Source organism: Sciurus vulgaris, assembly GCF_902686455.1.
Source record: "Sciurus vulgaris genome assembly, chromosome: 8".
Classification (NCBI taxonomy): Eukaryota; Metazoa; Chordata; class Mammalia; order Rodentia; family Sciuridae; genus Sciurus; species Sciurus vulgaris.
This window is the reverse complement of record NC_136468.1, coordinates 147,723,034-147,746,359: the sequence shown is the minus strand read 5'-3', so window position 1 is coordinate 147,746,359 and position 23,326 is coordinate 147,723,034. Positions and strand designations below refer to the sequence as shown.

The 23,326-nt window shown below is 53.5% G+C and overlaps 1 protein-coding gene across 4 annotated transcripts; it reads right to left on the bottom strand.

The window, feature by feature from the left end:
- Positions 1-2,262: 2,262 nt before the first annotated feature.
- KMT5A (lysine methyltransferase 5A) lies at positions 2,263-21,544 on the bottom strand. Of its 4 annotated transcripts, none has more exons than XM_079149406.1 (8): positions 21,418-21,544; positions 16,075-16,202; positions 14,530-14,686; positions 11,315-11,534; positions 10,854-10,941; positions 6,530-6,589; positions 4,934-5,124; positions 2,263-4,027 (listed from the first exon to the last, which is right to left on the bottom strand). In XM_079149406.1, exons 1-8 carry the CDS (start codon positions 21,425-21,427, stop codon positions 3,817-3,819), a joined length of 1,065 nt encoding a protein of 354 aa, XP_079005532.1. In that variant the 5' UTR covers positions 21,428-21,544; the 3' UTR covers positions 2,263-3,816. The 4 variants fall into 4 exon arrangements, with proteins under 4 accessions (XP_079005532.1, XP_079005531.1, XP_079005533.1 ...); XM_079149405.1 differs by lacking the exon at positions 21,418-21,544 and adding an exon at positions 16,476-16,819; XM_079149407.1 differs by lacking the exon at positions 16,075-16,202 and having other exon boundaries at positions 21,418-21,538.
- Positions 21,545-23,326: the final 1,782 nt, after the last annotated feature.

Here is a 23,326-nt window from a genome sequence, read left to right as displayed (position 1 = left end):
GGAATATACTAGAAACAGGACTTGAACCCAGTCAGATCTCACAACCCAGGCTGTAACCACCCTGCCGCCCGGCATCAGAAGGCCCACAGCACAGCTGGGCACGGTGGGCATGCCTATAATCCCAGCTACTCAGGAGGCTGTGGGGCAGGAGGATTCCAAGCTCAAGACCAATCTGGGCAATTTAGCAAGACTTTTCTCAAAATAAAAATAAAAAGGGCTGGGGGTGCAGCTGAGTGGTAGAGCGCCCTGGGTTCAGTCCCCTGTGCCACATACGCACACACAGAAGAAGGTGCACGGCGTTTTAGGCTAGTCAGAATGCTATCCTCAGCGGGAAACCTAGAATTTCTAGAACCTCACCGAACTCGGAAACCTCAGTGGTGGGTGGAGGGACAGGAAGGTTTGTGCACCTCAGAGGAGAGAGTCAACTGGGAAACAAATCCAAGCGCCACAACTTACAGCCACACCCGGAAAACAAAACTGTGCCAAGGAGACCGCAGGACAGGACTGATGGGCAAAGACGGCTCTGGGACCAACCCTAGACGGGAGCCATTCCTCTCTGTCTCCTGTGTACAGAGCTCAGAGCTGCGTGACGGAGGCCCCGGTGACGGGCGTTACTGTTGATCAGCCGTTTTTGTAACACCTGCATCTCTAGACACCGAGTCCCCTTGTATGAACACTGTCCTGCTTCTGCCCTCATGGGGCAGAAGGCGAGAGTTCCCTCCAAAAGAAATGTCATGTTGAGAAGGCCCTGGGGACTCTGGCTCCTGGGGAGAGATTCATGGAAGTCACAGGGATCCTGCAGAGCAGTCCTCCCTGGCTGGGGCGTCGGCGTCCTGGAAGATGTGTCCTAAGAGCTCTTCTCCCAGAGCGGGCCTGAGTGACCTCAGATGAAAGCTGCCACAAACCCAGCATGGTCCCAGGGAGGGGAGGCTTAGAAGCAGGGGTTTAAGTCCTGCTTCAGAAGGCACCAGAAATGGCTGTAGCAGTAATCATCTTTTAAAAATGAACAAATCAGTCAAGCTCAGCGGCACACACTTATAATCCCAGCAACTCAAGAGGCTGAGGCAGGAGGATCACAGGTCAAGGCCTGCCTGGACACCTAAGCAAGACCCTGTTTCAAAATTTTTAATAGGGGCCGGGGGGCTGGGATCATGGTAAAGTGCTCACCTAGCACGCAAGAGGCCCTGAGTTCAATACTCAGCATCACATAAAAATAGGTGTTGTGTCCATCTACAACTAAAATATATAGAGTATTTTATTTTAAATTGGGGGTAGCTGGGGCTGTAGCTCAATGGAGGAGCACTTGCCTGGTATGCAGGAGGTCCCAGATTCAATCCCCAGTACTGCAAAAAATAATCGGTATAGCAACTAATTATCAGAACTTGGAGGCACTTGCTCATCGGTCCTGAACACTTGTAAATGGTAAAAACCACACCGATTTTGAATCCTGTTAATAGCTAACATTGATTACTGAGAATTATCCATGTGCGAAGTGCTAGTCCAAGTGCTTTTCACATATTAACTCACCAAACCTCACAATCGCCCCAGGTGGACAGAAGGAAACTGACCCCTCAGCTCCAGTTCCTACCCCAGGTTACACAGCTAAGCGGCCTGGAGCCATAGGTTCTGTTCCAGGGCCAGAGTGCCTGGCCACCAGGCCGCAGTCCCCTCCAAGGTGAAAGTACAGTGATACCTGATGACTAGGACCCCTTGTAAGGCAGGTGAGCAGACTGTTCCTATTTGATGGACGGGTTTCAGAGAAGTGATCTCTCCAAGGTCACTTAAGCTGATGCTAAATCTCTTAAACTCTCAGTCCCCACCAACCCAAGTGTTCAAGTACTGGGACTGAGGGAACTAACACAGGTGGGCAGTGGGGACTGAGATCCAGGCCAGGAGGAGGGCCTCTCAGCACAAGACAGGCCTGGGTTGATGGTGCTGAGCCACCTAAGAACTGGGTCTAGTAAATCATACCATCCAAAATTTACGGTGCTGACTACACGGCAGACCTTGTCCCAGGCTCAACAGGCATTAGATTCGAATCTTCACAAGTGCCCGAGGAACCCCCGCACCCCTTACTCGGGTGAGGAACTGAAGAGTTTGGATTTCTAAGGAACCTTCTCAAAATCAGCAAGACTATCTGGATTCCTAGGGCAATCCCCAAAGCTCATTCTCATGTGGGTGTGTGACCCTTTTGTGAAATAAATAGGAAATCAAACCCTATTTATTTCTACTTCTACCTCAGAAAAAGAGAAAGACACATAGTTGGCCTCGCCTGGCAATAAATATTTTAATTTGTTTCATTTTTATGATGACAAATAACTTTCAAGTTTATTTCCTTTTTTTGTTTGTTTGCTTAAATACAAAGCTAAACCACAAACAGGTACAACCAAGACATTTTATCTCACATTTAAATACTCCTGTCGGATCCTCCTCCAATTTGCTGACCACTGACCAGGCTAGTGGGGGTGGGGGGAAGACTTTCTTAGGTAGCACCATCATGAGGCCCAGGGTGGGGATAAGGATGAGGACAGGTTCTCACACCTGTCTCCATTCACATTTACCTGGGACCAGGGTGGATAGGAGCCCCAGCCCCACGGACTGAAGGTGGACAGTGCGTGAGAATCAGACCCCTGGGGAGGGAAGAGGAAGCCAGCAACCCCTCCTGCTATCACATTCAAGGTGAGACCTGAGCCGCGCCCTTGCTCCCTGGCCGTGGGCCCTGCCCGCTCCCTGTGCTCGGTCCTGAGCTCTAGGCTCAATTCGAGTTATGGCTGCGCTTCTCAGGAAGGACACCAGGTGGTCTGACGAACAGAAGGCCTCCACAGCAGGTCTGGAACTTTCAACCCAGCAGAATTGGGCAAGGGGGTGGGGGGATAGGGTAAATAATTTCTGGTCCCGCTACAAAACTTTATTTTTGATTAGAATAGAGTACCATCTCAAATCTCTTCTACAAAAACAAAAAAACCCCAAAACAAAACAAAAAAATTGCAACCACTTCACTCACTTCAAGACCTATATACAAGTAAGTTGTTTTCTGTGGTTTTTTCCTTTTTTTCTTTTTTTTGTTTATTTTTTTTAACTTTTATTATTATTTTTTTTAATAAACTCCATGTTCACATTTCTATAAAGAATTAACCCGGTTTCAGGAAGCCCTGCCTTGGCGGGGGCAGGGAGCAGCGCTTGTCCCTGCCCGCCTCTAGGGTGACTGCCCACCCTGATGCTTCCGGGTGCCCGGAAGAGCGGCCGCCTGTGGAAGAGAGCGTCTCGGCCCGGCCGCGCCCCGGCCACGGTCAGTAAGCTTTCAGGAAAGCAGAGGGGAAGACTAGCTTACTGCGAAACCTGTTTAAAAAATAGTCATACACTTGGAGGTGCGCCTGTCGAGACGTGGGAACAAGAGCTTGAAGACATCCGTCCAGGCAGCGTGGCCCTGCACCCGCCTGTCCTCAGACGCCGGGTGTGGGCCCGTCCTGGCTCTTCACCTGGAGGCAGGCGACACCCGGCTTCCTAGGTCACGTTTGACTCTTTCCTCTAAAACCTGTGCCGAGTCTTTGACTGCATGCACGGGAAGCACAAACGTTCAACTTGTATGCAAAAAGGTACAAAAACAACTAGAATATAAAAGTTTTGGTAATATAAGGCCATCTGTTCAAGTCCACCTTGGAAACCTGTAACAGATATTTAAATACTACAGTGAAAAGGCATCTGAATATACTCTTTAAAAACATCTGAAGTAATCCGCTAAGATTAAGTGTGTAAAAAAAATCATCTCCCTTTGAGGGCTTTTGTCCTTTGAAGCAGGGGCGGCGGGAGGCGGCGTCAATGCTTCAGCCAGGGGTAGGCCTCGATGGAGGCCCGGCTGCGGTCCCCGTAGTCGTACAGCAGCTCCTCCCCCGCCGCGATGTCGCGCGAGGCGATGAGGATGAGGTGGGGCACGCCATCGATGTCGTGCAGCTTGGTCTGGCAGTTCCCGCGCTGGCTGTGGTTGATCAGTCTTCCCAGGCGGTTTGTCTCTCGGGTTGCGTCCACGCTGGCGGGAGGGCGAGAGGGCATCAGATGGATAGAGGCTTTAATCCAGCGGAGCTGCGCCTGCCCTTGACCCTGGTGGCATGTCAATCTACAGCCGGGTTCTGGGCCATTCAATTCAAAGAGCGATTTTCTTTTGGGGGAGGTAAGGGACACTCAACCACGGAGCCACCTCCCAGCCCTATTTGCATTTCACTTAGCGAGTTGTTCAGCACCTCGCTGCTGCTGAGGCTGGCTCTGAACTCACCATCCTCCTGCCTCAGGAGGGCTGGGGATGTAGCTCAGTGGTAAACCACTTGCCAGGCACTGGGCTCAATCCTCAGCACCATATAAAAATAAATAAAGGTTATTATTTTTTTTAAGTGATTTTTGAGAACCCAGAGGCCCTGGGTGGGGACTTGGGGTAGAGTCCAAATGGCTCCTTATGGAGGTGCGAGAGGCAGCGGCAGAGTTTTGCAAAAAAAATAAATAGATAAACATGAGCCCTACTGGGCAGAGCCAGGAAGGAGGATCGGCGATTTCCAGAGCTCTACAGCCAGAGGCCCTGAGGAGGGAGAGGTCAGGAGAGCTGCCAGCAGGCTTCTGCAGGACACCTCTGCTCCTGGCGGCTCCAGTCCCAAGCACTAAGAACAGACAGTGCTGGGCTGGGGCTGGGCTGGGGCTGAGTGGCAGAGCGCTTGCCCAGCACGTGTGAGGCGCTGGGTTCCATCCTCAGCACCACATGTAACTAAGTAAAATAAAGGTCCATTGACAACGAAAAAAACATTAAAACAAAAACAATAAAGCGCCATATCACAGTTGGATCAAGGCAGCAAGCACCCAACCAAGGCAATGGAGCTCTGTGGCTTCTGGCCCTGGGGCCCATCCTCTCTGCCAGAGGGCAGGAGAGTCGTTCACATGGTACACTTACCAATAGGTTTTGCTCAGATACTGAAAGTAGTACATGTAGCAGCCCGTGGAGGGGTCTTGTGCGTACAGAGCCTCTCGCTTCTTGGCGTCGGTGATCTCAATGAGATCCCCGTGGTATTCCACCACGAAGTCGCCCCGGGAGAACTGTTTGGTGGCGATCACACCCCTGCCTTTGCCATCAATGAGGTCAATCTGAGGAATGGACAAGAGTAGGCACTGGTTTATAAGACTGATGGATGCCACCAAGCCTGGAGGGCTTCCTGGGGCCCTGTACCATGTCCTGAACCAGCTTTACTAAGCTAGCCTCAATCAAAATAAAATCCAGTGCTCCTGGTGCACAGCCGGAGGGGTTTTACTCGGTGCACACGGCTCTGTGCCCTTCTGCAAAGCACTGTTCCATCGGATCCCAGTGATCTGCTAGGTGGGTACTGCCCCAATTTGCAGATGAGGACACCGAGGCTCAGAGAGGCAGAGCCACGTGTCCAAGGCCACACGGCTAGGTGTGGTGTGGTGGGAAGTCAGTCCACAGTGCACTGTTGCTCTCTGGGTGAGCACAAGCCTGTGTCCCAGCCTCTCCTGCATTCCATCCTTTACCCTCTGTGTCTGTCCTTGCTATGTTACAAATGAAGTCCAAAGGTACCCACTTGAGGGGCCCAAGTATTAAGTTTGGGTCTGCCTAGAGGATGGGTGGGAAAGGAAGCCTTCTGCCCCTGGCTCTGTCCCAATGGGGTGCAGCAGGACTCCCCTCCTGCCAGATCCACTCGTGTTTGAAATACACTAAGAGGGCCAGGGGTGTAGTTCAGTGGTACAGCGTGTGCTCAGCATGCGAGAGGTCCTGGGTTCAAGGTTAACCTACCCCTTACACACGCACACACAAAAACCTAAGAGAAAAGAAAATGTCCTGAGCCATGCCATGTGGAAACAAATCTAGGACAAACTTAGTTTCTCTTCTGAAAAATCTGCCCAGGCATCTTGCCAAGTGAAAGAAGCCAGATGCAACCAGCTACACACTGTGCAGTTCACAGACGTGGACCCAAGAGTCACGCCTGTGAAGATAGCAGACGGTGGTGGACAGGGGCGTGGGTGGCAGGAAGTGGGCACCAGGTACAGGTTTCCATTTGGGAAGACCAAGCAGCTCTGGAACTAGACAGGGATGATGGCTGCCACACTGAATGTTCTAAACGCCACTGAATGGATCACTTTAAAACCCACGAATATTTTTAGTGTGTGTGTGCGTGCGTGCGTGTTTCTTGGGATCAAACCCAGGGGTACTGTACCACTGAGCCATGTCCACAGTCTTTCTTTTCAGACACGGTCTCACTAAATTGCCCAGGCTGGCCTTGAACTTGCCATCCTCCTGCTTTAGCCTCTTGAGTAGCTGGGCTGACAGGATTGAAGAGTTTAAAAGGTATTTACACTTTTTAAAAAAGTCTCTCTGGATAACATTTACACACGAAGCCCATCCGTGCTCCCTTCAGGAAACACCTCCTTGACAACAGTCTTCCTCTCTGGCTCTTTGATCTGACTTGTCAGTGATGACAGAGTCAAGGCACCGGGCCGTCAGCCGCATCCTGGCCTCTGAGGCCGCCGCCCTTACCTTCATGCCTTCTTCCTTCCCGCTTTCGATCAGCTCATCTATTCTCTTCCTTTCTGCAGACTGGGTGGAAAGGAAAAGAGCGGCTTCAGCGTTGCTCTGGGCCACACCACAGGCCGTGGCTGGTCTCTGTGATATGGGCCGGCCCCGGTGCAGCCCATGCCCCAAGCACCCTCCCTGTCTCATCACCACCTGTGGGGGACAACTGTCACCTGGATCCAGCTTCACCTGGGGCAGGAGGGACCCAGTGCTGGCCCAAGGGCAGAGTGGGGTCTAGGATATCTTGGATCTAAGTGCCCCAAAGGTCCCTGTGCTCCGGGCTTGGTCCCTGGTGTGGCACTCCTGGAAGGCAGCGAAGCCCTGAGGAGGGAGGACCACATGGGGGTGTCGTGGTCACTGGGGACATGCTCTTGAAGAGCATGGGGACCTCAGCCCTTGCCCGTTCTCTCCCTCCTGGCCCTGAGGGGGTGGTTTTGCTGTCACTACTTGCTCCGTGACCCGCTGGCCCACCCAAGGCAATGGGGACTGAAACCTCCACGTGTGAGGTGAAAACAGACCATCATGCTACATGCTGACCATCCTGGGCGTCTGTCACAGCAGCGGAGCGCTGACTGGCAGAGCAGGACGCAGACATGTTCTACTGGGCCGTGTAGCAGGATTCTAACTCCACGTAAACTCAGCTGTGGCGGTCAGAGGCTGAGCCCTACAGAGAGGACGCGTGTGCCACATCCTCCCCGCTGATCGCCCCTGGAGAGGAGGGCTCCCCGCCAGAGGGTCCACACAGCCCTGAGTGGGGCAGCTGGAGCAGCGGCCTCTCCTGTGTAGCTGGTATCCTGCTCCCATCTCCGCCCTAACCTGGGTCCGCTGCTCTCTCCTGCGACACCACGGAACAAGCAGACCACACGAAGACGGACTAGAAGCCGCGGGCCGGCCCTGCACGGCACTGACCTCCACCTGGGTGGACCGGCAGACATCCTTTCTCCCCGAGCCAGCTTGCAGCGGTCCACACCCGAGCATGTGCTGGGGACACCGGGTAACAAGACCAGGTCTCTGCAACCCCTAGGGCATCCCACGTCCAACCACCTGCTCGGCATTCCAAGCCACACCTGTGCTCGTCTGGACACCAACCACGGCCACCTGGCTGGTCTCCTGGCTTTCTTCTGCCACCCGCACCCCATTCCCCGCTCAGCAGCGCCAGGGCTTTTTCAGTAGGCAGGCCATTCGGTGTTCACTGAATCGCCAGCACCCAGGTCCCAGTGCTGGCTCCTTAACCGTAACAAATGTGCCCGGGTACCTTAAAAATGCTAACAACGGGAAGCTGGGCACGGCCTCTGTGGGGACTCTCTGTACTATCTTTGCAACTTTTCAATAAATCTAAAATAATTACAAAATTAAAAGTTCATTTAAAGAAAAACAAAGGTTCTACTGCTACTGGGATGAAACTCAGACTTCCCTCTGGTCTGCGAGGTTCTGCAGGATCCAGACCTACCTCCCAGCCCCATGCAACTGCCTGGTCCATGCCCGCGCCCTCCAGCCTCGCAGGTGCTCCTCTGAAGGCTCGGCTTGCTCCTGCCATGGGGCCCTTGCACTCGCTGTCCCCCCTGCCCCCACCTTTTTTCTTTGGTACTGGGGATTGAATCCAGGGGCACTTGACCACTGAGCCACATCCCCAGCCCTTTTTTGTATTTTATTTAGAGACAGGGTGTCGCTGAGTTGCTTAGGGCCTTGCTAAGTTGCTGAGGCTGGCTTTGAACTCATGATCCTCCTGCCTCAGCCTCCCGAGTTGCTGGAATTATAGGTATGCACCACCATGCCCAGTCCCTCCTGCCCTTTTAGAAAAATGTTTCGCAGTACTGGGGATTGAACCTAGGGGTCTTCTACCACCGAGCTACATCCCAGCCCTTTTTTATTTTTATTTTGAGACAAGGTACCATTGAGTTATCGAGGCTGTCCTTGTGACTCTCCTGCTGGGCTTCCTGGATGGCTGGGAGTACAGGCCTACGCCACTGTGCTGGGCACAATGGTCTTTTAAAATGGCACTCATGCCCCACCCAAGTAATTTCCAGGAGCGCAGGGGCCTGCCCTGCTTGGGGCGGAGACTCCTGCCTGGGACACTGAAGAGGAGCAAACCCCTTCAGCAGCCACACGCGCCTCCCTCATAATGATGGCAACATGCAGAGCAGTAACAAGGGACACACGGGGCAGGCGACGGGCTTTCCTGCTGACACTGACATGGCCTGCAGGAGCCGGGCAGCTAGATGCCCTGAACAGAGGCAGGGAGTTGGAGTCTGGTCCAAGGCCAGGAGCCTGAGGCTGCGAACAGCTAGTTCTGCGCTTCCCAAGGAGGATTCTGGCAGGAACCAAGCTGGCCTGTGACACATGGAGTGGGGCTGGCAAAGCCCGAGAGAGTGAGGTGGACTGTGAACAAGAGGAGGCGATGGCTCCCAAGCCCAGGGTGGGATCCGGCTCTGGGGCTGGGTGGGGATCAGGAAGCGTGCCAGAAGGTGGGGCTCCCTCTCCAGGGTGGCCGCCATCCCCTCCACACCAGCCAGCCAGCCACAGGGCCCTCCGCACAGCACCAGGGGCTGGGCCACAATCTGGGACCCATCCCAGGCTCAAATTCTGCAGCCCTGATTCCTCCCTCCTGCCCTGGCCTGGCCCCTGGACCCAGCTCACCTTGCCCACTCTGTCTCCAGACTCAGTGAAATGCCAGTTCCACTCCTGCCCACCTGGCCAACCTTTTATGCCCCATCCACCTTGGGCCCCAGCGTGGGCCAGTTCCTACTGGGCAGTACAGTCAGATCAAAGCCACACCTCAGACAAGCCCAGTGGCCACACCCTGGGGCTTTCTTTGCACACTCAAGAGAATACACACCCTGGCCCCAAACAGCCATATTATCTGGGACAGAGACAGCCTTACTCCCTGGCCAACAGCAGGCTCACGGCCATGGTCAGCAGTAGCCCACCATTCACTTGGCAGAGCCCCCCCACACAAGAAGAGGCACAGCATGGCTTCTGTCCACAACTGGTTCCTGGTCCAGCACCAGGCGAGCTTTCTGTGTCTGCAGTCCCAGCTTTGAGAAGCACACGCACCGGCCCTCCGAGCACCCTCGCCAAGATTCAGCAGAGTCATGTCACGAGCCACTGCGCCCCTCTCTCCTCTGGACACAGAGCCCTGGCTTTTCATTACAGCAAGGTGAACTCAGGCCCGAGCCTGGTGCTCCTGAGCAGCACACAGAGCTCCAGCCCCAGCCCCAGCCCCAGCCCCGCGGGGCGGAGTCGGCTCTGGCTGGCACCGCCTTCGCTCTGCAGTGCTGCCTTCGGGAGTGACCCAGCACAGCCTCCCACGGCCTGCAAATGTTTTATAACAGCTCATTCTTGGCCAAAAGAAACTGCCTTTCTCCAGATATAAAGCCAAAGCAGCTCTCTGGGGTTAGAAAAATGGACCCCTTTTTAATTTCTTTTTTTTTTTTTTTTTTAACAAAGCCTCAACTGAGAGAGAGAACATACTAGATCTCTGTATCTACATCTGCAGATTTAACATAAACCGTGCAGGAGGAGTCTGTGAAGGTCAAGATGCTGACGCTGCCCAGCTGGGCTTCCTCCTCTGCAGGGAGGTGATCCTGAACACCCAGGCCGAGAGGGCTGTGGGAAAGGGTAAGTGTGCGCTGGGGCCCAGCCGCACCCTGCAGTTCCAGAATGGACGGCAGTGACCACACCCACTGCATCACACATGACGCTGCAGTTCCTTGCCTGGCACACGCGGGTGTGGCCACCACAGGCTGGCTGGCCTTCTTGCATTTTCCAGTTGGGCGGGAAGTGACCACATTGGGAGGCAATGGGGACAGTCACAGTTAAGGGGCCTTCTGTGCCAGGCCCGGTTCTGTATCCCACACCTCTGAACCCATTTCTTTACTCTCAACAACCCCACCAGGGCCACTTTATCTGCTCATTCTACAGACACACGCATGTGTCAAAGGGTAGGTGACCAGCCTGAGCTTACACAACCAAAAAGTGGTTCCAACCACGCTCTTTACTACCCTGAGTGACAACATGGAAACGTCTAGACAAGCCTCTGAAAGGAGAAGGGGCCTTCCTCATGGTTCCAGACTCCAAATGGCTCTGGAAGAGTGACCTCTGAGAGCACCTGGCCTTCTGTGCCACATGCTATAGGCTGAGCTTCTTGGAACGCCTCCCGGCGACCCCAGCACACTCTGTGATGATCCCTGCTATGACGATGAGGGACAAACCAAGGCCACAGAGACAAGCAGTCTGGCCCAAGACAGCACAAGGTCCCCGCCCCGGTGGGACCACATGCCGCCTCTACCTGCAGCTCAGCCTTGCTCTTCCTGGAGCTCCTTCGGACTGGGTAGAAATCGGTGAGCTTGCGGTTCTGTTGCGTTTTTCCTTGAGCTCTGGGCGAGAAGAGAAAAGGCACATCAGGACCGAAACCACACCCACACACCTCCTTAGGAGGTGGCTCCTCAGACACAAGTCACTCAACACCTTTGTCCTTTGTCCACTGGGGCCTGATGGAACGTCCGCTCACCTGCCCAGGGGGCCTCAGAGATAGTTTTAAGGACAGACTGCCTACTCTCACCAGGGAGGGACAGGAAGAGCAGGCCATGAACCTGGCTCAGGCCACCAGGATGAGACCTCAGGGGTCTGAGCCTCTGCCCTGACAGCAGCTGAGAAGGTGGATGCTTCACCCCAGTGGGCACCCGGGCTCCTGGAGGTCACAGGAACCAAACTGCTCTGCTCTGGGAGGAGGGCTGGAGGGGGACTTACTTTTTCCGAGGGGCCTGTTTTCCCTTGAGGGGCTTTTTCAGAGCCTGCTTGGCAACGGCTGCATTGGTTGAATCACAAGACGAGGTTGGAGTTTTTGGAGTTTCTGCTGCTTCAGATTTTTGGTTTGGAAAAGGTGCCAGGGGACCTCTCCTGGCGTCTTTGATCTTCTGTTCCTCCGACTTCACGGAGCTTCGTATGGCGTTCCCAGCATTTCTTTTCTCTGCGGTGGAGGGGGGAAAAGACAGGGGTTTATGCTCTACTCTGTCTCCCAACCTTCAGACAGAAGGATCAAGGGAGCATCTGGCAGTAGGGCCCAGCCTCCCGAGCCAGTGCCCACCAGCCATAAAGGCAGATGCACCTGGCTCTACTCTTTACCCACCCTGGCAGAGGATTTGGCTTTCTGCCTCCTGACACAGAAGGCCTGTGAAGCCCCACCGATGGCAACGTTGCCAGGAGTACCCAAGGAACCGATTTTAGGAATTGGGTTTCAGATCCCAGAAAACAAGCTCGATTCCTAAAGCACACAGGTGCTGGTCGAAGCAAGTGAGGGGACAAAGGAGAAACTCTTCCAAGGACTGCTCCGCATGCATCCTTTCAGACACTTAGCAAAACAAGTTCCTCTTCTCTCTCTTTTTCTTTCTTTCTGTGGTGCTGGGGATCCAACCCAGGGCCTCAAACATGCTGGACAAGCACTCTACCACCAAACTACACACCTGGTTCTTTTGAATTTTTATTTTGAGACAAGTTCTCACTAAACTGCTGAGGCTGACCTTGAACTTGTGATCCTCCTGCCTTAGCCTCTCAAGCAGCTGGGATTACAGGCATGTGCCACTGCGCCTAACAAAGGGGGTTAAAGCCTCAAGTTCCCAGTGGCTCTCAGCATGGTGGAGTGGACAGGCTGGCGAGCTAAGATGCTTACAAATGTGTTCTTGACAAGTCTGGGCCCCAGCATTAGAGAACAATTTTCTTTAATAATTTACTTTTTAAAATAAGTAATATATTGCTGGTAAGAATATAAAACAGCACAGCCACTTTGGACAACATTTTGGCAGTTCCTCAAAACATTAAACGTAGAATTACCATAGGACCCAGCCATTCTCCTCTTAGGTAACTACTTGAGACAATTAAAAACATATGTCCATACAAAAGTCTGTACACGAATGTAGCAGCTCATTCATAATAGCCAAAAAGTGCAAACAACTCAAAACGTCCACTGACAAGCGAATGATTAAACAACATGGTCCGTCCACACGGTGGACTGCGACTCAGCCACAGGAAGGAACGAAGCACATCATGCTACAACACGGACGAGCCTTGAAACGTCAGACTGCATGAAAGAGCCAGACACAGAAGGCTGCGATGTGACTCCACTGATCCCAAATGACCACAGCAAAGAGAGACAGAAAGCAGCGATGGCTGCCTGGGGCTATGGGGGTCAGGAGTGGAACACTGACTCCTCGTGGGTTCCTTTCCCTTTTTTTTCAGTTGTAGACAGACACAACACTTTTATTTTAATTACTTAGTTTTAAGTGGTGCTGAGGATGGAACCCAGGGCTTCACGCGTGCCAGGCAAGCGCTCTAGCACTGAGCCACAACCCCAGTCCTCACAGGTTTCTTTCAAGGTGATGAAGATCTTCTGGACTTAGGGATAATGGGTGCATGACTGTGGCTATCCTAAAACCACTGAACTGTCCATTTAAAATGATCGACTTCACGACATGTGAACTACAGCTCAATAAATAAATGACTACAGCCACCCAGATCACCTTCACTCCTTACATGCCTTCTTGAGCAGAGCCAGAGGGAATTGGGACACTGTGGCAGGGGTGACCCCTGGAGTGCATTGTGCCCATGAGTATCGCCCCTGCAGTCACTCTGCCATGAAAGAATCAGGGGTGAGAGTCACTCTGCCATGATGGAATCAGGGGTGAGAGACTGGCCTTTAGGGGTCTCCAAAGTACATTTGACTCCAAATTTAATCACTGCCATTTGGTAACACCATGAACAAAATAAATTAGCTTATCTGAGATAAGATCCATTCTGCCCTATCCCAAAACAGATATGAGGCTGGCTGGCTACCACACGTCCCTTCCCCACACCTGAGTGGCGGGCGCTATTTTAAGTGCTACAGGGACAGGGATGAGTAAGGACATAGTGCTGGCGGTGGGGAAAACTGGCATCTAGAGCGTGTCCCAAAGCCCTTCTGCATCAACACTGAAATCGACCCTCTAGATAGCCTGCAGGTGAGGTAGGACTCCTCCCTCTCCCAACTTACAGAGGAGACAACTGAGGCTCACTGAAGCGCAGGATCCTCCTTCCCAATGGCAGTTAGGATTAAAACCCGACTCATCTGAGATAGACTAAAATAGTATCACTCTGTGCACTGAGGGAAATCAAGCTGAGGGCAGGCTCCTGCCCCATCCCTGGTTCTCAGATCTGGTCCCAGAGGTTGGGCTCCATCATCCCTTATGACAGCATCTGTCGGCAAATACAAAGCTGCCCCCACGGAGCCACTGGGAGCCAGAGGCTCTGCTCCTATCTGGCAAGTTTTAGCTAGTTGGGAAAGAACTCACTCTCCCCACTGAAGTTTCAAAAGAGAATATTTGGATAAGAGCAAGATTCTGATAGGGTTCAGCTTGACTGTAGACCAGACAGAATTTTCCATAACCATGGCATTAATTAATTAATTATTTTGAGTGCTGAGGCTCAAACCCGGAGTCTGGTGCATACTAGACAAGCACTCTACCACTGAGCTAAACCCAGCCCTCATTCAGTATCTTAATTGGACATCTTGTTGCAGAGTCAGCTGCTTCAGAGAGTAACACTGAACATTTGGGTTGGCCCACCAAAGGGAACTAATTTGGTCCCCTGCATTCACATAGCTCACAATCGCCGTGTCTGCACAATCTACACTTTTCACACGTATGAGGCTCTCTAATTACAGGTCAGGTGCACTAGTTTGGCAACTTGGCAAGACAAGCTGAAGGATAGGCTAACTCTTGCGAGGGAAGGGAGAACCTGTCAGACCCACAGGGCACACGCCCTGGGACAGGCCACTCCTTTCCCTGTGTTTCTTAGCAGAAAGAGGGAACATGGTTCAAATTTCTCAAATTTGGGATTGGAAAGGCTGGATAAACATACACTTATATGTCCTTACAAAGGAGAGGGTTGCTGCAACCTAAGCAGCTAAGAATAAGACCATTTTGAAGGCTTACCTTCTCGCTTCCTGTAGATTCCAGCTAATGGTTTCCCCTGGCATTTGACTTCGTGATGTGCAACTGAGTTCTCTTCCTGAAGGGGGGAACGCAATCCAGAGCATTTGTTCGGGCTCATGTAGGAATAGATCTTTGATTGCCCGGCAAATACGTTCTCCTAAAAAGACAAATGTGTATTCTGAAAGAGGCTTGAAAAAGAAGAAGATCCCATAGCATTTAAGGGGAAATAAGAATACAAAAAAACTGCAGGGTGTGATGGCACACGCCTGTAATCCCAGCGACTCAGGAGGCTAAGACAGGAGGATCAAAAGCTCAAAGTCAGCCTCAGCAACTTTGCAAAACCCTGTCTCGAAATAAAAAATAATTCTAGGGCTGGGGATATAGCTCAGATGGTAGAGTATTTGTCTTGCAAGATCAAGGCCCTGGGTTCAATTCCCAGCACCGAAAAAAAAAAAAGGAAAAAATAATTTTAAAAAGGGACTGGGAATGCAGTTCAGTGGTAAAGGGCCCCTGGGTTGAATCTCAGGTACCAAAAAAAGGGGACAAAAGACAAATGACATCATCTCTCAACAACTAAGCTACAAGGGGATACCAGCCCCAATCCTCAGGAGAGCGCTGGAAGGGTTAGAATTCCCCAGGTCCAAGAACACATGAGATCTCCAATTCTGGTGGCATCCAGCCAGCAGGAGAACCAGTCGTATACCAAGGCCTTTCTAGGACAGAGCAGACCTACCGGCATCATGGAGGTCCAAATGACCCAAGGAAAACTTACTGGGAATATGGAGGACTGGGCTGAGCTTAGAAGCTAACTTCCCTGGCAGGAGCGGCAACTCTAACAGAAACGGGCCTCAGGGAACGCGATTAATCACTTGGTCCTGAGGGCAGCTGGGAGAGCTGGGAGGGCTTGTCGTGTTGCCTGAGCCTCCTACGTGCCCAGCCTGCCCTCTCTCAAATCACCACGGCCCAGCCTCCTCCCTGGGCTGCGGTTGGCAGATTCTCCAGGGTGGTGAGGGAGGCTAATGAAAGCAGAGAAGGGCCAGGACATTTAGGGTCGTCACCCTATGGCAAACCGCACCTCGGCTACTAACAGTGGGCAGGCTGGTACAGGGTTAGGGCACAGGTCACTGCCGGTCCCTGGGTGTGGGGCCTCTCCTCCCAGTGAGCACACGGGGGAGGGCTTCCCCAGAAACAATGCGGGCCCTGCTGCCTGGGGAGCCACCAAACGCCAAGTCAGCGAACCCGCGAGCTCGCTGGGGGACCCAGGCAGGCCCCGCACACCCTGGGAAGGCGGCCACCCCCGAAGACGTCGAGTCTCGGGGAGTGGAAAGCCACATGAAGCCACCGCCAAACTTTTTCGAGGTCAAACCCTGCCAGGGTCATGGCGGAGCCGAGCGCGGCCGCCACTCCCAGCCAGGCGGCAGAAGAGGAAGCTGCCCGGCCGGGCGCCCCAGGGCGGCGCGGGCGGGGGCCCGGGTGCGACCACGTGCTCGCGGCCCGGGCCCGGCCCGGCGGGCGCCGCTGAGTGCGGGGAGGGTGCCTGCTTACCCCGTTGGTGCGGGGCCTCCCCGGGCCCCTCCGCTCCACCATCTCCGGGCCCGGGGCCGTCGCTGCCACCGCCACCGCCGCCGCCGCCGCCGCCGCCTCCACCGCGCGGGGCTTGGACATCTTCCTGCCTGGAGAGGGGGAACCCGGGGGAAGCGGGGGAGGGGGCGCTCAGGGCGCGGCGGGGGCGGGGAGCGGGGCCGCCCGGGGCCGGGCGCCGCGGCGGCGCCCTCCCGCCGCAGCCATGTTTCGAGGGCCCGGCGGCGGTGGGCCGCCCGGGCCGCCGGGAGGCAGGGGCCGGCCGGCCGGGCCGGGCCGGGGCCCGCGTCGCCATCCCGCCGCCCGGCCCGGCCGGGCCCCGCGCGCCCGCCCGCCCCCCGCGCGGCCGGGCCCGACACACCCACCTGCAGCCCGGCCAGGCCCATGGCGGCGCGCCCCGCGGCCCTCGCCGCCGCCCGCCGCCGCCGGCCCGGCCACCAGCGCTGCCGCTGCCGCTGCTGCTGCTGCTGCCGCCGCCACCAGCGCCGCCGCGGCGCCCCGGGGAAGGGCCGGCGGCGCCCCACGGCGCCCCCTTCCCCCATGGCCTGCGAGGCAGGGCGGGCACCCGCGCGCCGCGGCAGCCCCGGGCCGCCCAGGGCGAGGCACGCAGGAGAGGCGCTGGCGGCGCGTCCTCCGCGGCCCGCTCGCCGCCGCCGCCCACCGTCCGGCTCCCCGCCCGGGGAGGGGGCTGGCAGGGGCGGCGCTGCGAGGCTCCTCGGAGGGAGGGAGGGAGGGACGGAGCGGGGAGGGGCGGGGCGCGGCGGGGACGGGGAGGCGATCCGGACTCGGGCGCGCCCCCTCGCGCGCGTCCTCAGCCACTCGGCGAGGACCGGTGCGAAACACCGGAATGACGGCAGGCTCCCCGCCCGCCGGGGCCGCTCGCGGGTGCCACGATGTGCTGGGAGCCCGGCCCGTGCCAGGCGAAACCAGCAGCCGTGTACGCGGGAGGCGAGGGCCTGGGGTGCGCCCGGAGCTGTGCTCACTGACGTCTCTAGAGACACGTCAAACTCCCCGCCAGCCCGCGGGGCCAGGCACTGTCGCCATCTCAGTTAAAGATGGGGATGCTGAGGTTAAAGGGCTGGGCAGGAGTTCGCCCACAGCCACAGAACCAGGAAGTGACCGGCTAGGTGTCAAACCTAAGCGCTCTGTACTTGGCTGATAGGAGGCCTGGGGAAACAGGGCCTTAGCTTGTAATGATAAGTTGCTGGGCGCTTCCTGGCATAGTTATCTCAACAGCTTCATGAAGGTAGACACCATTATGAACTCTTTTCTACAGATGGGGAAAATAAGCATCAGAGAAGTGAGGAGTATGGCCAGATCTCACAACTAGAAATGGGCCTCTAGCCCAGGCCAACAGACCCTGGAGACTGCTCTCCAAGCCACTAACTTTCCCTTTACAGATGAGGTAACTGAGCTTAGGAGGAGCAAATGGGGTTGCAGGGGGTGTAGCAGGTCACCTTGTGCTCCTGCCTGGTCCCCCATGAGAAAATGCCCAGGTAGACAGGGTTCCAGGCACTTGATGGCTGTCTCTGCAGAGCTCACTGCCTTGTGCCGTAGTTGCTAGAGCTGTGGGCCCACAGCCAAAAATTTGTCACTATATTTGTGCAAAGTCATAGATGCAAACAAGGTACTTCAAGATGTCCAGCTCTTACTGCCTGGGTTTCTCTCACTGTACCTGCCCCAATGATGCTTTGTGGCCATGGCCAAGGCACTTCCCCAGGCTGGCCCTCATATTCCTCATGGGTAAAAACCAAGAACCTTTCATTCCATTATGTATCCAAGGCAGCTTCCAACATATACAGGTAAACGAATGGCTGCAGCCACATCTCTGCTTTCCCTCCCACCAGAAGGGATAGGACTGAGTAGGACTAAGTGACAGGACACCATTCAGGGCAATGCCTCCCCAGCTAACTCAGGCTTTAACATCATCAAGACAGGGTCCAGCGCGGTAGGGCATTCTGCCCATGCCCTCTGCTGAGTCTACCATGCTTAAATACCCGGGATAAGGAAGAAAGAGGATTCCAAAGCGACACTCTGACATCCAGCCACTTGGAAGTGTCTGTACATCTGCAGAGCATATTTGCAGTTTGCTGTTAAATTACAATGGGAATCCTGGCTCGAGAGAAGGAAGTAGCCATACAAATCATTCTGTGCACTTCACATTACTGTCCTAACCCCTTCTCAACCTCCACACTGATGGCCACAGCGCTCACCGAACATTAGTCCCTAAATGCAGGGGATACATTACAAGTCTAGCACCAATTCCTCTAAGTAAAGCTTGAGTACCCAGAAGAAGTAAATGCAAATCATTCAGTGTAAGTATTAAAACAGTCCTTCCCTTTTCTGCCTATTTATGTGTCTAACATATATACCCATCAATGGAAATACCGATGCTTCATTTTGCCCAGGATTTTATAGAAATATAATGCAACGGTGATATTACTAGTAACTAACACTTATTGAGTGTTTATGTGCTAGGCCCTGAAATATTGCATTATTTAATTTAAACGTCCCAGTAAGTTATGAGAAGGTACTATCATTCCTATTTCACAGATGCGGAAATTGAGGCTCAGGGCAAATAAATCACTTGTCTAATAGTTCCATGACTAAAGAAAGAGATGACACTGGGTGGGATCTGAAACTAGTTCTGTTAGATAAGCATATTTTACCAAAGAATGTATATAGCTTCTCTTGAATCCAAATGCTAACATACTGATTCATTCATTCAACAAACATTTATTGGATACCTACTTTGTTTCAGGCCTTGTGCTAAGGATATGGCAGTGAACACAAAAATAGGTGGGGCATGGTGAGGCAGGGGGGTCACCCTGGCACTGCTGGTGACCTTCTAGGTCACAGTGACTACTGTGGATTTGATCCTGGGAGCAGGAACGTTGGAGAAGGAGAGAGGAGTGAGGGTCACATGCTAAAAATCTGTTATCTTGGGGACTACTTTACCCTGTGAAGGGATAATGAACGGGAAATGGTCACAATGCAAGAAGAACAATTTGAAAGGGGCCGTTTGACAGTGGCAGAAGAGATGAGAAAAGCAGATGGACTGATCCTCCTCAAGCTAAAATACTTGGGGTTGTAAATAGCTACATGACTAAAATTTTAAAACCGGCTGGGTGTGGAGGACCATGTCTGTAATTCTAGCAACTCAGGAGGCTGAGGCAGAAGGATCTCAAGTTCCAGGCCAGCCTGGACAACTTAGTGAGACCAGACCCTGTCAAAATAAAAAAATAGAAAAGGGCTAGAGATATGGCTCATTGGTTAAGAGCCCCGGGTTCAATACCCAGTACCACAAAAATAAATAAAACTTTGAAACCAGAGAGGAATCGACTAGTATCTGAACAGTTTGTGTAACTTGCTGGGGCTTCTCAAAGTGAACTGCAAGTCTGAAACAAAGAATGATTTTTCTAGAAGATAAACCTGACCTTTTCTTTTGTTATGCTGTAAATAATTTGGTGTTTACAATCCCAAATATCCAATTCACTAGTTTGCAAGAGTAGTGAAGCCTAAGAAACAAATAAGTACTAATCCTGGGGTCAATTGAGACAGTGAGAATCTCTAACCAATAATTACAAAGGTGATTTGCAAGCCTACCATGGTAGAAGCTGGAAAACTTTGACCTTCACTTAGGCTAATTAAGGGAGAAGGGGGATGGAATAAGCAAAGGTACAGTATGGCTAGTCTGGAAGGTGGCTGGACTGCAGGTTTCGCCTCTGAAAAATGAGAATAACATTTATATAAATAACATTTATATGTTATAACTGCCTGGTCCTCAATAATTATTATTTTAAGTATTTTAATGATAGATGATTAGTTCCCCCCATAGATTAATAAAGCACTTTCTCTCTTTCTTTTTTTAATGCACTACTCTTGAAACTGGTAGTTTAATGTTTTTGCAGTGGATGGGAAAAAACAAACCAGGACAATCAGTTTTATTAAGACTTGTCAGATGAATATACTTTTAGATGGTTAACACTTTTTTAGGAAAAATATGAGTTTTAATTTTCTCTGAATTGGGTTACAAAGCTCTTTAACCTGAAGTTCACTAGGCCTCATTCCTTCACTAGAATCTAGGGAAGTCTAGTCCTGTGCAGTAGCCACGCTTGTAAACCCAACTACTACTGAAGCAGGAGGCTCACAGGTTGGAAGCCAGCCTGGGCAACTCACCAATACTCTCTCTCAAAATAAAAAATAAAAGGGATGGGGAAGTGGCTCAGCCGTTTAAAGCGCCCCAGGGGCTCAATTCTCAGTACTAACAAAATAAATTAGTAAATCCCTGGGGAAGTCTTGTCCCAAAAGACCCTACATGGATGCTGGCAGAATAAATGATGCAATCGAGTGTAGGGCCTGAAACAAAGGGGCCCCATAAAGATCTGCTGAACGAATCGTGTTTTATTAAATTATTATTGCTACAGGGAGCACACTACAGTAAGCCAAATTACTACCAACGCACGATGCCTTGGAATTTGGAGAACAATATAATACTACAACTCGGTTTTAAAAAATAGTAATTCTGGTCACCTGTCACGCCTAAGTTTTTGGCCCTTGAGCGTGCAGGAGACACAGCCGCTGGAAATGACCAGCGGTTGGAGAGCTCTTTGCCGCATAACGTGGGCTCCACTGTCCTGACAGCAAACTAAGTATGCAAAGATGGACTTAAGGCAGGGACGTCGCCGGCCGCGGCTGCACAAGCCCACCCACGCCCTCCGCGGTGGGCTGGAGTCCTGGCCGGCGTTCTGGGCGGAGGGCTGCTCCGGGAGGTGCCGGGGACACATTTCCCCTCCAAGTGTGCCAGCGGCCCGGCCCTCGCCCCGCGGCGCAGAGCTGACTCAGGGCGTGGGAGGAGGGTGCCCGCCGCCGCGCTCCGAGAGGCTGGCCACGGGTCTGCGCCCTCGCCTCGGTCCCTTCCTGCCCCTCGACGGACGCCCCGAGGTGGGCGAAGCCTCGCCCCCCACTCCCTCAGGACAATCGCAACCGTTCCCGGAGGTGCCCCGGTCTTCGGTTTCCAAAGGGCGCTGACATATGGCTGTGCCGCCTCTGGAGAGGCAGGCCAGTGGGCGCCGCACCGGAGAGGAAACCGAGGCGCCGCGGGGGAGGCGCTTCTGCGGACTCCCAGAGCAGGGGCAGGGGGCAGGGGGCGGGGAGCGGGCGGGGAAGGTTCTGTGGCAGCCCCTTCCCCCGGGTCCCCGCGCTCCACCCGCAGGAGGGCGCCACCTCGCCGCCGCTCCCGCCGCCACCGGCTCCCTCCTGGGGACCCCCACCCCCGCCCCTTGCGCTGGCCACCCGAGCAAATACCTCTAGCCATGGCCCGGCTCTGTCACCGCCTGGATCTCCCGGGAAACCGAGCTTTCGAAAAAAGTTGCAACAACTGTAGCCAACTGCTCCGGCGAGCTGCAGCTGCTCGCCCTGATTGGCGCCGCCGCCCGCCTCTCCGCAGGCTGCAGGGCGTGATAGGCGAACTCGTGCGAGAGCCCGCCCTTCTCCCCGCCTCCCCGCCGGGGGCGGGGCCAGCGGCCGCACTTTCTACAAACGCTTTCGGGACAGGTCCCGGCGGAGGAGGTGGGAGGGGGTTTAAATTTGACCGTCTCCTGGCGCTGATTGGCTGCGGTGGAAGGACAGCCGAACTGCCATTGGGGGACCACAAGCTCCTCCCTCTCTCGGTGCTGAAGCTCCGCCTCGGTTACTTTAGTCACGCGGCTGGAGGTCCGGGCTAAGTGGACCTGATCTGGGACTTCCGGTTCTTCTTGGTCTTGACCGGAACCCGACCTTTGACCCCTGCACCTCGCCTTCTGACCTGGGAATCCTAGCTCCTCCAGTTTGAGATCTCCAACACCTCGACCTCCCCGGAAGTTTGGTTCATTCATTCCTAGGTTAGAAAGGTTTGGGCCGGGTGCTTTGGTGCATACCTGTAATCTCAGCTACTTAGGAGGCTGAGGCAGGAGGGTGGCAAGTTCAAGTCCAGCCTGGGCAATTTAGTGAGACCCTGTCTCTAAAAAATGCAAAAAGGACTGGGGATGTAGCTCATTGGTAAAACTCGCCTAAATTCAATCCCCTGGGGGGGGGGGGAGAAATGGTAGTAAGGAATGAGGGCGTAGCTTAATGATAGAACTTGTGCCTGGCATATGTAAGACCCTGGACTCCACACCAGCACCACAAAAAATAATAATTAAATCTACTTTCCCCAGTACTTTCACAAATGCGGGGGGCGGGGTGGCGGTTACTGGAGATTCCACTCAGGGACTTTGGTATCTTATCACTAAGCCACATCCCCAGCCCTTTTTCTTTATTTTGAGACAGGGACTCACTAAGTTGCTTAGGACCTTGCTTCATTGCTGAGGCGGGTTTTGAACTTGCAGTCCTCCTGCCTCAGCCTCCAGAGTCACTGTGATTACAGTCCTGTGCCATGTACCTGGCCATAAAAGGTAACTTAAATAGTGATAAATGTTATGAGAAAAAATGAAAATGGGAAATATCATCAAGTGGGTGATATTTTTTAGATTAATGGGAGTGGGTTATTTCTTTAGATTGGTGAAATCAGAGAAGTCCTCTTTGAGTTGGTGGCTTTTAAGGAAGATCTAAAGAAAAAGCTATATCCAGGTAGATGGAATAGTAAATACAAATGCTTAATGGTGGTTGGGAAATAAAAAGAAGCTCAGTCGGGTGATTGGAGGTGAATCCATGGTGGGGGGATGATGAAAGGGATTGGGCTGGGGAGCAGGGCAGGAGCTACATCAGAATCTGGTGCCTCAGCTCAAAATCCACCTTTCTCAGTGCCACTCTGTGAAATCAGGGCTGCAAATCATAATTCTTGCCAGCCAGGGTTGTGTTCTGTTATTAGCAGGGGAGGAGGAAGGATGGAAGGCAGGCAGAGAAGGGACTTGCTTAGGGCTCTGTGCTGTGTGCTCGCTCTGCCTCCTCTATTGTGACATTCCACTCTGGCAGTGGCATTTAGTTCAGCCTCCAAGATCTTTCCACACTCACAGAAACAGCCTCCATGTACACTCCCGGAGTGCCAGCGGCACCCGCCTTCAGAATTCTGGGCCCCAGTTTTATAGGGCTGTGGGAGAGTCAGTAGCAACTTGGTGGCCCCCATTTCTCGGAGGCATAAGAACTATCCCCCAAGGGGCTGGGGAGATAGCTCAGTTGATAGAGTGCTTGCCTTGCAAGCACAAGGCCCTGGGTTCAATTCCCCAGCACTGCAAAA

What these genes read in the sequence shown, in the direction of transcription:
- KMT5A (XM_079149404.1), bottom strand. Translation starts at nt 16,652, where the DNA reads ATGGGGGAAGGGGGCGCCGTGGGGCGCCGCCGGCCCTTCCCCGGGGCG. An exon ending in AGAGCAAGGCTGAGCTGCAG is followed by an intron (nt 6,590 to 10,853) that starts GTAGAGGCGGCA and finishes CTTTCCACCCAG; the next exon opens with TCTGCAGAAAGGAAGAGAAT. An exon ending in GGAAGGAAGAAGGCATGAAG is followed by an intron (nt 5,125 to 6,529) that starts GTAAGGGCGGCG and finishes TCCATTCCTCAG; the next exon opens with ATTGACCTCATTGATGGCAA.